The sequence below is a fragment of the Caretta caretta genome, chromosome 6 (assembly GCF_965140235.1).
Source record: "Caretta caretta isolate rCarCar2 chromosome 6, rCarCar1.hap1, whole genome shotgun sequence".
NCBI lineage: Eukaryota > Metazoa > Chordata > Testudines > Cheloniidae > Caretta > Caretta caretta.
Window position 1 is genome coordinate 37,470,703 of NC_134211.1, and position 14,356 is coordinate 37,485,058.

The 14,356-nt window shown below is 43.3% G+C and overlaps 1 protein-coding gene across 1 annotated transcript in view; it reads right to left on the bottom strand.

Moving 5' to 3' along the window:
* The window catches only part of LOC142072610 (uncharacterized), a 28,411-nt gene extending 17,552 nt beyond the window's left edge, over window positions 1–10,859 (bottom strand). The window contains exons 1-2 of the mRNA XM_075130042.1: window positions 10,233–10,859; window positions 9,142–9,644 (exon numbers count right to left, since the gene is read on the bottom strand). Of these exons, the coding sequence (XP_074986143.1) occupies window positions 9,142–9,644; window positions 10,233–10,815 (1,086 nt within the window). The 5' untranslated portion in view covers window positions 10,816–10,859. The remainder of the gene's footprint in view (window positions 1–9,141; window positions 9,645–10,232) is intronic.
* Window positions 10,860–14,356: the final 3,497 nt, after the last annotated feature.

Here is a 14,356-nt window from a genome sequence, read left to right on the forward strand (position 1 = left end):
TGGGTGCTATGTTTGTGTCTCAATGACTGCCAATACTTTACAACTAAAATATTACTTTAGTATCTGCCAGCCCTGCAAAATTCAGCCTGAGATCTGCAAGTGAAGCTGGGATCTTTCCAGTGCATCATTGCTATTAATAAATGTCAATTTGGGGTGTTAGTTATGCCTTTGCTAAACCAGTGGCCTTTCCTTGATTTGGCCTATGTGTAACAGATTCCATTCCTTCTTGTGCAGCATCAATGGAATTGTTTACTAAGACGATGTCTACACTCTGCGTCTAAATCAGCGCCACTGCAATCAATGCAGTGGCATCGATTTAGTGGGTCTGGTGAAGACACGCTAGCTAAGGTCGTCTGTAATCCACCTCAATGAAAGGCAGAAGCTATGTCACCGGGAGAATGTCTCCTGTTGACACAGCATAGTGTGGACACTGCTGTAAGTCTATCTAAGGTACATTGACTTATGTTACTTACGTAACTAATGTAACTTAGATCAAATACAGCAGGGGTCGCCAACCTTTGGCATGTGGCCCATCAGGGTAAGCCCCTGGCAGGCCACGAGACATTTTGTTTTCATTGACCGTCCGCAGGCACGGCCCCCCGCAGCTCCCAGTGCAAAATTAATGCAAAAATACTGTATATATTGTCATGTATCTGTGCTTTGTTTCTGTGTGTCTTGTTATTGCTAATTAAATAATTACACAGATTTCCTTTCTTGCAACCGGAATTAATAGAACTTAAAGCAAAATATCAGACAATGTCTGCAAATTGAAATGGGTACTCAAACTGGCATACGTTTTTCCTCCAATAAAGAATAAAGCTCTTGTCTTCCCTAAGTGAACTGCAAAGCTGTTAAGAACATAATAAAGTATTTAAAATTTCTACAGCATTTTATGAGCTGCATCCATTATTCAGAGTGGTAAAATGAATAAATAATAACTTATGCCAACAGATTGTACTTTTTTGCTGGCAAAGAGACTACGCTAATGGGGATTGCTGTTAGCATATGTTATGAAAACAAGTATGGCAACTTGAGTTGTGAATTAAAACTCAAGCACAAGATGGTCTGAAGTAAAGCAGTCTGAAAATTCTTTGAAATGACTTATTTAGGGCTGAGAGACAAAGTGGGCGAGGTAGTATCTTTTATTGGACCAACTTCTGTTGGTGAGAGAGACGAGCTTTTGAGCTTAAACAGTTCTTCTTCAAGTCTGGTTATTCAGGTCAGCTTGTTCAGGTTATTTAGGCTGCATGCTTTTTTCCCCTTTGAATACTTGTTACTAAAGTAGTTCTATTTTAGAAGATCGGTGATTATTGTTTTGATCTAAATCAGTGTTTGACACTCAGTTTCTTTGTTGTTGTTATTATTAATATTATTTATTCCCCACTCCTTTGTGTATTCTACAGTACATTGTGGAACACAGAATTTTCATTCTTGTAACATTTTACAATTTCTATGGAGCTTTTGAAATAATTCAGAGCAATAATCTGGAGAAGTGTACAGGAATCTGCTCATTTAAAGGTCATATATATGGTTTTACCTTTATAATTTTCTAACTACCAATGAGATATGCCCAAGCAAATTGAAAGAGTGTTAGTTGCTTTAAACTCTTGAGCAATCCTAGACTCCTCAAGCATGAATGTCTTTTACACACAAAGATGCCAGTTGCTGAAAAAGCCTATTATATATAATAATGCAGACGAGATAGGAGCAGACCATGGTGATAAAAGGTTTAGAAAAACTGATCTATGAGGAAAGGTTAAAAAAACTGGGCATGTTTAGTCTTCAGAATAGAAGACTGAGTGGGGACCTGTTGGCAGTCTTCAAATATGTAAAGGGCTGATATAAAGAGGCTAGTGATCAATTGTTCTCCATGTCCAATGAAGGTAGGACATGAAGTAATTGGCTTAATTTGCAGCAAGGGAGATTTGGGTTCGATATTAGGAATAACTTTCTAACTATATGGGCAGCTAAGCTCTGGAAGAGGCTTCTGAGGGAGGTTGTGGAATCCCCATCATTGGAGGTTTTTAAGAACAGGGATGGTCAGGGGTGGTCTAGGTTTGCTTGGGTCTGTCTCAGTGCAGTGGGGCTGGACTAGATGACCTCTGAAGGTCCATTGCAGCTGGACATATCTATGATTCTATTCTGTTTTTCACTGCCCAGTGGGAGTGGAATGCACACAGCAAACTGTTATAAATGCTAGAAAATACAAAAGATGTTAAACATTAATTGAATTTTAATATTCTAAGCAGTGGCGGATTACTGTAGAGGTCTGTGGGGTCCATGCCCAGGGGCCCTGACCAATTGGGGGGCCCCTGCAGGCTGGAACTCTGGCCTGCCCCCTGCTCCTCCTCTCCCTCCCCCCGGGACCCTGCCACCCTACTCCTCCACTTCCTCCTTGAGGCCCTGCCCCCTTGCCAGGCTGGATGCAGGAGCTGTGTAGGGTGAGCACTGAGCATATTTCCCCTGTGCGGAGCTGGCTCCCCGCTCCTCCCTCTCCTTCCCGTGCGAAGCTGCCTCCTTCAGCCCCTCTTCTTCCCCCCATTTTACACAGTGACACACAGAGGTTAAGTGAATTGTCTACAGTCAAGTATCACTGCTAGTTAGAGAACTCAAGAGTCCTGACTCCCAGCCTCCAACGCTTACCAATAGATATTGTTTTAATAAAAAAAAAACCCTCATGTCTCAGCTGTTACAATGTTTGGCACTTAGGCAGAGTTCTCTGGCACAATGCTGTATTATGTGTACAGTCAGCCTCAGCTGTCCACACTCACTCACCTGAAACTACAGGCTCCAAAACTACTGTTGCAAGTATCAGCAGGAAGAAAAGGAGTACTTGTGGCACCTTAGAGACTAACAAAGTTATCAGCAGAGTTATTAATTCAAACCCAAAATTCAAAGCCAAATAATTTATTGACAAGATGATAACTTTAAGATAGCCACATTTTTAGTGCATTGAATCGTTTATTTTCATTCATATTTATTTCTATGCTGCCTATTTTATATTAGTGTTTGATTCTTTGACATGTAAAGAGACAAGGCTCCTGCCCTGAGCAGCTTACAATCTAGTATTTTTCCAATAAATGTGTAACTTATATTTAGTGTTTATAAACTTCAAGCTGCTTTATAAAAGCTAAATAATTAATTCTCACTCCTGCTGGGAGGTTAGTAAGTAAAAATCATTTTATGATGTGGAAACTCAGACAGTGCAAAGTTTGGAGCAGGGCTTAAAAAGGGGACTGTCCTGACCAAAATAGGATGTATGGTCACTCTAGACTGTAGTAAGAGCCTCCCAGGCAGCTGTGAGGAGCGCCAGACCCACCACCTGTCCTGGGCGAGGAGCCCCTGGCCTGTGTCCCTAACCCCCCAGAGCATGCTGTCCAGTACAGGTGCAGAGTCCAGAGCTCCCCACAACAGCCCAGGCTCCCTGGGCAGCTCTTACCATGGCCTAACGTCTGGCAAGGCCAGGAGACAGGGCCATGGGAGGACGGTTGGGGAGAGCAGGGGGCAAGGCCCCATTGTGTGTGTGTGTGTGTTGGGGGGAGGGCAATGTTCTTTGTGCCCAGGGCCCGAGTAAAACTTAATCTATCTCTGATTCTAAGTATTATTGCGAACACAGGGCAAAATCCCTATGTTTAATTTCAATAATTCTGCTCTCAGTGACAATCCTAACAACCAAAAGCTTCCCTAAGTGAGGACTGAATAAGAATTTGAGATAATCTGTATGTATTAATGAATGTAATGCAATATGGAAAGAATGTAACATAGAAAAGAATGAATTTCCTTTTCAACCTTACCCTCACAATAATAATATTACAGTGGTGTGTTCACCCTCATGAATAACACCCAATTCATAAGCCAGCATACCAGGGTTTTAGTTTTAGAAATGCTGTTTTATAGAGACATGAGCTTTCATTTAGGCCCTAATTCCACATCATTAAAGTTAATGGGAGCTAATGAGTGTAGGATAAAGCCTGAAATCATGTTAAGAGTGCTAGTAAAAGATGTCAGTAGTTGTAGGGTATAAGTCATTATTTGTTTATTTTTTACTCAAACCTGTGAATATAGATCCTTAGATTTTTCTCCTGGTATGGTGCACTATGAAGCTGATCTATCTATGAATGGATAATGCATTTTTGTCCAGGGTAACTAATGTAAAATAAAATGATATTCCACAAACAATATACAATAAATAAGAGAGTGGAATGCAAGACACTACCACGCTCAGCATAATTGAATAGTGCTGTAAATGTCTGAACAGCTAAATATAATGAATAAGTGAGGAACATGTGTTGATTTGACGGCATTAAGACTGTTATTGATGCAGTACTGCTGGTAATATTTCTTAAGTTTGGCATTTATAAGCTCTGGATTTTAAATCACAGCAAGATAAATAAAACATGTGATGCAATTAGATATTGGTAACAAAGTCTAATACCATCCAGTCAGCTCAGCCACTCGGTGCCTTAATGAAACCTTTGGGGAAGAGAACAACATTTCTTTAATTATTTTCTATCAAGTGTATATATCTATATCTTGTAATGCAGTTTTGCCCTTTCTTGTAAGAGAGAAATAAACTTGTTCTCTTCAGTTAAGTGTTGCGTATTCACAATAGTACTTAGGTACTATAGTGATGAGTGCTGTAGTAAGCCATAAAATACATAGATAGACTGATATTCCAGTTCTAGTCCAACCACTGACTTTGTTCTGAAAAACTCATGTTACTTTGTATTCACTTGATCAAAATGGTTTTTGCTATTCCCTTTTCTGGATTTTAAGAAACAAATGTTTGTATTTTTTAAAAGAAATTGTAACATTTATTTACAGAAAACTGATTTTTTAAAATTTAATGTGAAGAATAGTACCTGCTCAGAACAGCCTTACCAGCTGGAACAGCAAGATGGGTCTGGGGTAGGTTATTATTCAGGATTAGTTGTTCCCAGATACAGTGATGGTGGGCATGTTAGAAATGCATAGATAGAACAGACAGATTAGAGAGGAAGGAGATTGTGCTTCATTTGCTATTCACTGCAGTAGCATTTAGCCACACAGTTTTCAAGAATAGGGGATATAACAATTATTTGGTTCCATATGAGGACGGAAGTAGAAAAAAAGCCAGTTACTGAAACTAGGGAAAAATCACATTTGTATGAGTTCAGAACATACTATGGGACAAACTGTGTCCTTATTTACCATGCATAAGCCCCTCATATTCTCCCATGTGTAGTTAGTATATTGGTAAGTATTGTTCTCGCTCAATCATTAGCAATCCTTCTGGACAAATCTTGAGGTGCAGGATGACTGGAAGAGGGAAAATCTGGCTTCAAATAATTTTTAAAAAGAGACAAGAAACTTGATGCAAATACCCAGAGGATCCATTTGTAAGTATTGAGGGGTTTATTCAATATGAATATGTTTTGATAGCCACTGGTTCAACTTTCCTTGGCTTCGCAGCAACAGACAATATTTTATATTTCAAATTAAAAATGTCCAATTCTGGCTGTCATGGAGTTCTGCATGTTACCTGCTGGAGCTGCCACCTCTCAAGACAGTGTTTGACTCTGCCTACCCATAATCACAATCATGGCAATCGTGTTCATGAGAATGATGCCAATAAGTCAATGAGTACATGTGGATGCCGTAACACAAGGATGATTTCTTCCCTTACTGACTATTAAGAACAAGTGAAGCTATATCAATAACGTGCAGTTCAGCCTAACACAATTCTTGTCTCTGTCTAGCAAGATGCTGTGATCTATTTATCAAAAGCCACACTCAGATAGAACAGAATGTCAGACAGTATCAATAAATTAACAACCCTGTCTAAATCTCTGTAAGTGTTGTGAAAATGTCTGATGTCATCCTGACAGTCTTCAGAAACTTATTTCCAGCCATTACTATTAAGCCAAGATAATAGCAACTTTCAGTGCTGCTGCACATCACCTGCTGTCCGACTGTTACAGAGCTGAAATAACACGACTGCGTTTCATCCAAGACTCTCAAAGTGCCTTAAAAATATAAATTAAACCTCACAATTCCCCAAAGGGTACCATAGAAAATGTTATGCCAGTTTTGCTGATGGGTAAACCAAGCACAGAGAAATGACATTAGCAACTTGGCCATGGTCACAGGGCAAGTCAGTAAAAGAGCTAAGATTATCAGTTCTGACTCATGTTCCTCTGTTCTTTCCACAGGATCTGAGTGAAGTATCAGAAAGACACTACAATGTCTGCTAGTAAACTGCAGATAAATTCACACACAGCAGTTCTGCTAGGAAAGATTGCATATCGTCTGTTTGATTGCTATTACTCATCTGCCTAGGACATTTTCAATCAAAGTTCAATCATCTAAGGGTATGTCTACACTACGGAATTAGGTCGAATTTATAAAAGTTGATTTTTTAGAAATCGGTTTTATATATTCGAGTGTGTGTGTCCCCACAGAAAATGCTCTAAGTGCATTAAGTGCATTAACTCGGCGGAGTGCTTCCACAGTACCGAGGCAAGCGTCGACTTCCGGAGTGTTGCACTGTGGGTAGCTATCCCACAGTTCCCGCAGTCTCCGCTGCCCATTGGAATTCTGGGTTGAGATCCCAATGCCTGATGGGGCTAAAACATTGTCGTGGGTGGTTCTGGGTACATATCGTCAGGCCCCTGTTCCCCCCCTCCCTCCGTGAAAGCAAGGGCAGACAATCGTTTCGCGCCTTTTTTCCTGAGTTACCTGTGCAGACGCCATACCACGGCAAGCATGGAGCCCGCTCAGGTAACCATCACCATATGTCTCCTGGGTGCTGGCAGACGTGGTACTGCATTGCTACACAGTAGCAGCAACCCATTGCCTTCTGGCAGCAGACGGTGCAATACGACTGGTAGCCATCATCGTCATGTCCGAGGTGCTTCTGACCACATCGGCCAGGAGCGCCTGGGCAGACATGGGCGCAGGGACTAAATTTGGAGTGACTTGACCAGGTCATTCTCTTTAGTCCTGCAGTCAGTTCTATTGAACCGTCTTATGGTGAGCAGGCAGGCGATATGGATTGCTAGCAGTCATACTGTACCATCTTCTGCCGGGCAGGCAAGAGATGAGGATGGCTAGCAGTCGTGTTGCACCATCTTCTGCCGAGCAGCCATGAGATGTGGATGGCATGCAGTCCTTCTGCTGCCAGCCAAAGATGTAAAAGATAGATGGAGTGGATCAAAACAAGAAATAGACCAGATTTGTTTTGTACTCATTTGCTTTCCCCCCCTCCCCCTGTCTAGGAGACTCATTCCTCTAGGTCACACTGCAGTCACTCACAGAGAAGGTACAGCGAGGTAAATCTAGCCATGTATCAATCAGAGGCCAGACTAACCTCCTTGTTCCAATAAGAACAATAACTTAGGTACACCATTTCTTATTGGAACCCTCCGTGAAGTCCTGCCTGAAATATTCCTTGATGTAAAGACACCCCCTTTGTTGATTTTAGCTCCCTGAAGCCAACCCTGTAAGCCATGTCGTCAGTCGCCCCTCCCTCCGTCAGAGCAACGGCAGACAATTGTTCCGCGCCTTTTTTCTGTGCAGACGCCACACCACGGCAAGGATGGAGCCCGCTCAGATCACTTTGGCAATTAGGAGCACATTAAACACCACACGCATTATCCAGCAGTATATGCAGCACCAGAACCTGGCAGAGCGATACCGGGCGAGGAGGCGACATCAGCGCGGTCACGTGAGTGATCAGGACATGGACACAGATTTCTCTGAAAGCATGGGTCCTGCCAGTGCATACATCATGGTGCTAATGGGGCAGGTTCATGCTGTGGAACGCCGATTCTGGGCTCGGGAAACAAGCACAGACTGGTGGGACCACATAGTGTTGCAGGTCTGGGACGATTCCCAGTGGCTGCGAAACTTTCACATGCATAAGGGCACTTTCATGGAACTTTGTGACTTGCTTTCCCCTGCCCTGAAGCACATGAATACCAAGATGAGAGCAGCCCTCACAGTTGAGAAGCGAGTGGCGATGGAAGCCACTCCCCTGTGGAAGCTTGCAACGCCAGACAGCTACCGGTCAGTTGGGAATCAATTTGGAGTGGGCAAATCTACTGTTGGGGCTGCTGTGATGCAAGTAGCCCACGCAATCAAAGATCTGCTGATATCAAGGGTAGTGACCCTGGGAAATGTGCAGGTCATAGTGGATGGCTTTGCTGCAATGGGATTCCCTAACTGTGGTGGGGCCATAGACGGAACCCATATCCCTATCTTGGCACCGGAGCACCAAGCCGGCAAGTACATAAACCGCAAGGGGTACTTTTCAATAGTGCTGCAAGCTCTGGCGGATTACAAGGGACGTTTCACCAACATCAGCGTGGGATAGCCGGAAAAGGTACATGACACTCGCATCTTCAGGAACTCTGGTCTGTTTCAAAAGCTGCAGGAAGGGACTTTATTCCCAGACCAGAAAATAACTGTTGGGGACGTTGAAATGTCTATATGTATTCTTGGGGACCCAGCCTACCCCTTAATGCCATGGCTTATGAAGCCGTACACAGGCAGCCTGGACAGTAGTCAGGAGCTGTTCAACTACAGGCTTAGTAAGTGCAGAATGGTGGTAGAATGTGCATTTGGACGTTTAAAGGTGCGCTGGCGCAGTTTACTGGCTCACTTAGACCTCAGCGAAACCAATATTCCCACTGTTATTACTGCTTGCTGTGTGCTCCACAATATCTGTGAGAGAAAGGGGGAGACGTTTATGGCGGGGTGGGAGGTTGAGGCAAATCACCTGGCTGCTGGTTACGCACAGCCAGACACCAGGGCGCTTAGAAGAGCACAGGAGGGCGCGGTACCCATCAGAGAAGCTTTGAAAACCAGTTTCATGACTGGCCAGGCTACGGTGTGAATGTTCTCTTTGTTTTTCCTTGATGAAACCCCCCGCCCCTTGGTTCACTCTACTTCCCTGCAAGCTAACCACCCTCCCCTCCTCCCTTTAATCATTGCTTGCAGAGGCAATAAAGTCATTGTTGCTTCACATTCATGCATTCTTTATTCATTCATCACACAAATACGGGGACGACTACCAAGGTAGCCCAGGAGGGCTGGTGGAGGAGGGAAGGAAAATGCCACACAACACTTTAAAAGTTTACAACTTTAAAATTTATTGAATGCCAGCCTTCTTTTTTTTGGGCAATCCTCTGTGGCGGAGTGGCTGGTTGGCTGGTGGCCCCCCCACCACGTTCTTGGGCATCTGGGTGTGGAGGCTATGGAACTTGGGGAGGAGGGCGGTTGGTTACACAGGGGCTGTAGTGGCAGTCTGTGCTCCAGCTGCCTTTGCTGCAGCTCAGCCATACACTGGAGCATACTGGTTTGGTCCTCCAGCAGCCTCAGCATTGAATCCTGCCTCCTCTCATCACGCTGCCGCCACATTTGAGCTTCAGCCCTGTCTTCAGCCCGCCACTTACTCTCTTCAGCCCGCCACCTCTCCTCCCGGTCATTTTGTGCTTTCCTGCACTCTGACATTATTTGCCTCCACGCATTCGTCTGTGCTCTGTCAGTGTGGGAGGACAGCATGAGCTCAGAGAACATTTCATCACGAGTGCGTTTTTTTTTCTTTCTAATCTTCACTAGCCTCTGGGAAGGAGAAAATCCTGTGATCATTGAAACACATGCAGCTGGTGGAGAAAAAAAAAGGGACAGCAGTATTTAAAAAGACACATTTTATAAAACAGTGGCTACAGTCTTTCAGGGTAAACCTTGCTGTTAACATTACATACATAGCACATGTGCTTTCGTTACAAGGTCGCATTTTGCCTCCCCCCACCGCGTGGCTTCCCCCTCAACCCTCCCCCCTCCCCGTGGCTAACAGCGGGGAACATTTCTGTTCAGCCGCAGGCAAACAGCTCAGCAGGAACGGGCTCCTCTGAATGTCCCCTGAAGAAAAGCACCCTATTTCAACCAGGAGACCATGAATGATATCTCACTCTCCTGAGGATAACACAGAGAGATAAAGAACGGATGTTGTTTGAATGCCAGCAAACATACACTGCAATGCTTTGTTGTACAATGATTCCCGAGTACGTGTTACTGGCCTGGAGTGGTAAAGTGTCCTACCATGAAGGACGCAATAAGGCTGCCCTCCCCAGAAACCTTTTGCAAAGGCTTTGGGAGTACATCCAGGAGAGCTGCGAATGCCAGGGCAAATTAATCCTTTCACACGCTTGCTTTTAAACCATGTATAGTATTTTAAAAGGTACGCTCACCGGAGGTCCCTTCTCCACCTGCCGGGTCCAGGAGGCAGCCTTGGGTGGGTTCGGGGGGTACTGGCTCCAGGTCCAGGGTGAGAAACAATTCCTGGCTGTCGGGAAAACCGGTTTCTCCGCTTGCTTGCTGTGAGCTATCTACAACCTCGTCATCATCATCATCTTCTTCGTCCCCAAATCCTGCTTCCGTGTTGCCTCCATCTCCATTGAAGGAGTCAAACAACATGGCTGGGGTAGTGGTGGCTGAACCCCCTAAAATGGCATGCAGCTCATCATAGAAGCAGCATGTTTGGGGCTCTGACCTGGAGCGGCCGTTCACCCCTCTGGTTTTCTGGTAGGCTTGCCTCAGCTCCTTAAGCTTCATGCGGCACTGCTTCGGGTCCCTGTTATGGCCTCTGTCCTTCATGCCCTGAGAGATTTTGACAAAGGTTTTGGCATTTCGAAAACTGGAACGGAGTTCTGATAGCACGGATTCCTCTCCCCAAACAGCGATCAGATCCCGTACCTCCCGTTCGGTCCATGCTGGAGCTCTTTTGCGATTCTGGGACTCCATCATGGTCACCTCTGCTGATGAGCTCTGCATGGTCACCTGCAGCTTGCCACGCAGGCCAAACAGGAAATGAGATTCAAAAGTTCGCGGTTCTTTTCCTGTCTACCTGGCCAGTGCATCTGAGTTGAGAGTGCTGTCCAGAGTAGTCACAATGAAGCACTCTGGGATAGCTCCCGGAGGCCAATACCGTCGAATTGTGTCCACAGTACCCCAAATTCGACCCGGCAGGGTCGATTTAAGCGCTAATCCACTTGTCAGGGGTGGAGTATGGAAATCGATTTTAAGAGCCCTATAAGTCGAAATAAAGGGCTTCATCGTGTGGACGGGTGCAGGTTTACATCGATTTAACGCTGCTAAATTCGACCTAAAGTCCTAGTGTAGACCAGGGCTAAGAGAGCTTATAAAGGCTAAATAATATATTTTAGATTTTGGTAAGACTAATATCAACTTTATTTTCAAAGGAAAGTTGTGCTTCTGAGTAAGTAAGTTTATTACACCTAGAAATCATGCATCCCACTAGCCTATACCAAAACATCCTATTATCACTGCTACCTTGTCCCACCCCATCTCCCTGACCATTTGTTTGTTTCACCCACCTGTTACATCTTGTCTTTTAAATTGTAGCTCTTTGAGTCAGGCACTGCGTGACTATATACTATTCAAAGTCAAGCAGCATGGGAACCTGGTCTGGTTGATGCTACTAGTCCTGGCTGAAACAAAAAGAATAATAAAGTTAGTCTCTATTTCAACTTTGACCTGTGGCATATATGAGTTAAATATACTGCTGTAAAAACAAAATAAAAGTAGTAGTGGGCTGGAACCATAACTTGATTTCAAACATCCCCAATTTGGAGATGTTTGAAATTTATATTCCAGCTAAACTCTGCAGCTCTGCACTGTCTGTAGCAGTTCATTGAAGGCCCAAAATGCTATGTACAAATGCATATTACGAGACAGTTCCTGTCCTGCAGAGATTAAAATCTAAATAGATGTGACTCTTGATGATTAGGAGAATGGAAGTACTATTAGCCCCATTTTACACGTGGGGAGCTGAAGCACAGGGAGTCTATGGTGGAGCTGGGAACCGAATAGAGATCGCCAAAGTCCCAGTCCAGTCCCTTAACTACAAGACCATAATTCTTTTCCACTGCACTTTCTGTATAATTAATCTGAAAATGTTTTTAGTGGAAAAAAATTGATAGTTCATTTTTGTTGAAATTTTCAGCAAAAGAAATAGTCTTCTCTTGGGGAAAAACAAAAACAAAATAATTTGACAACTGAAAACAGGTAATAGAATTTGCTTTTATCTTTTTCCATTAAAAATGGAGGCAATAATATTTTTATGTAGTTTTTTGAAAATGTAATTTAGGTTGCAATGCCAGACTTATAGTTGCCAATGCAACTTTAATTCTGCACCTTTGTATGTACGCTTTATGTATATTACATGATCATTTACATTTTATTACATGATCACATACATTTTTTTCCACTGGGCCTCTGTTCATTCATAGCAAAATTGTGAAGTGAGATCATTGGTCCAGAGATTGAAGCTGAAGGAGGTGAGTAACAGGTGCTGAGAGGGCAGTAATGGCAGATTGATTGTTGATGTAGGGATTCAAGTATCCAAGGATGAAAGTGGGAGACCGTGAGGAGATCCACGTGTCAAAGGTGAATGTGGAGGGAAAAGCAGAGGGCAGACGATGATCACCTTGAAGGAGAAGAAACAAACAACGTATAAAGTACTATTATTGGTTTCCCAGACACCCCTCCTCCTTACAGGCTGTCAGGGAGGAGATTTTGGCTCTCTGATATGCTGTCCTACCCTGGCCCAAGATGCAGGTTTGAGCATAAGCTGTGGGGCTGCAATAATATGTATCATTTGGCAACAGTCCCCAAAAGTCCATCTGCCAGCTGAGGATAGCCAGAGGCATGCTTTCTCCCCTCCTCCAACATTCCCTTGCACTAGGGCTTGTGGGGAAGGTGGCAAGGTACCTGATTCTGCCAGTTCTATGGCTGCTTGGGTCTCTTCAACACTTTGGGTACAGGTGTTGCCAGTCTCCTCTTCCTTTACAGGGCCCACGTGGCACAAAGGTGCTTGAAGGAGGGGTGGAGAAATTGCACAAGTTATCTTTAATAAAATGCACCTCATGTTCCTTTGTACAGGGGAAGAGGGGGACGGGAAGAAGATTCAAATGAGGCAAGTGGGTAAAGAAATTTCAAAAACCAGGACTATTAAAGCGTTCTCCTCCTCCTCCTGATGAAGTTAATAGCAAAACTTCCATGACTTCAATGGAGCAGAAGCAGGCATAGGAAACGATATCCTTTTAAAATGTTTTACGTGGTTTGAACAAACTTTTTTTTTTTTAAATTGCTAGAATTGTTCAAGCCCTGACCTTGCAGATTCAATAGTGGTCTCCCATATTCTGTCTAAACATTTACAATCCTGACATTTAAAAGAAAAAAGACACAGAAAGTAATGACTTTGAAAGTATACCAGAAATATAAAGACATGAGTCCAGACTCTGACTAGGTATCCCACAGAGTACAGAAATTCTGAAGCCATTTCTATGGTATTTCTTTGTTCCAAGATTTGTTTAATTCACAAGTGCAGAGGCAGATTCACACTGTGAAGAGTAACTGTTTGATTTCCACACTGTGCTGGTGTAAAACATCAAATTTCAAGGACACTTATGTAGATCCCTATGAGCCCTTGTAATAGAATCAGAAGGTACAGTGGGTGTAGAGTGTGGGAACCTTGATTGTTACAGATCTGATTCCTGAGAATTTCATTTTGTTGTTCTTGTTATAGCTTTAATACATTTCATATATGCAAAATACAGTTTTCTCACCAATTAATTTTGCCATATTCAGTTTTCCCATTTGTATCCAAGTAATGCACATTACTGGAGTGTGGCAGTCTGTGGAATCTCTTGATGTCATCCGCTGCTCTTGATTATGGACAGGTGAGAAACTTCCTAATCTGCTTTTGTGCTCTTCTGAGTTAGTTTCTGTTACTGTTCATTCTGATTTGAATGTTGTGGGTTAGAAATGACTCCTGAAAAGAATAAGTTGTCAGAACCTCTCCAGCAGAAGCCACGGATAGCCTCTCTTAACTTCAAACGTGAGGTATAGTCCTGTGGTTCTCAAAGTGTGGTCAGTGGACCACTAATGGGTCTATCTGGTCACATAGAGAGCTATATTTCTAGCTGCTAGTTTGCCATAAAAGATCACTAAAACAGAGAAACACTTTTCCTTTTAAGCAATTACAGGGGTGTTATTCAATAGCAAATGGAAAAAAAGGCTAGGCACATGGTTGTAAATTGGAGGGATGATGCTTTGTATAACAACAATTTGTCTAAGTTGTGGTCCATGCTATAAAAATGTTTATGTACTCCTGATATAGGAGGTACTTGAGAGAGAGCAAGTCAAAAATTACATTTTACCTGCTTGTCACTTTCCTGTTATCAGCCATACTGATAAGATATAAGATCCCGATTTAGGGAAAGGGGTTTTGGCTGAGATTATCAAAGGCCAAACCTTTTGGGTTTTGGTTTGCAAGAGAGATCTGAAGATC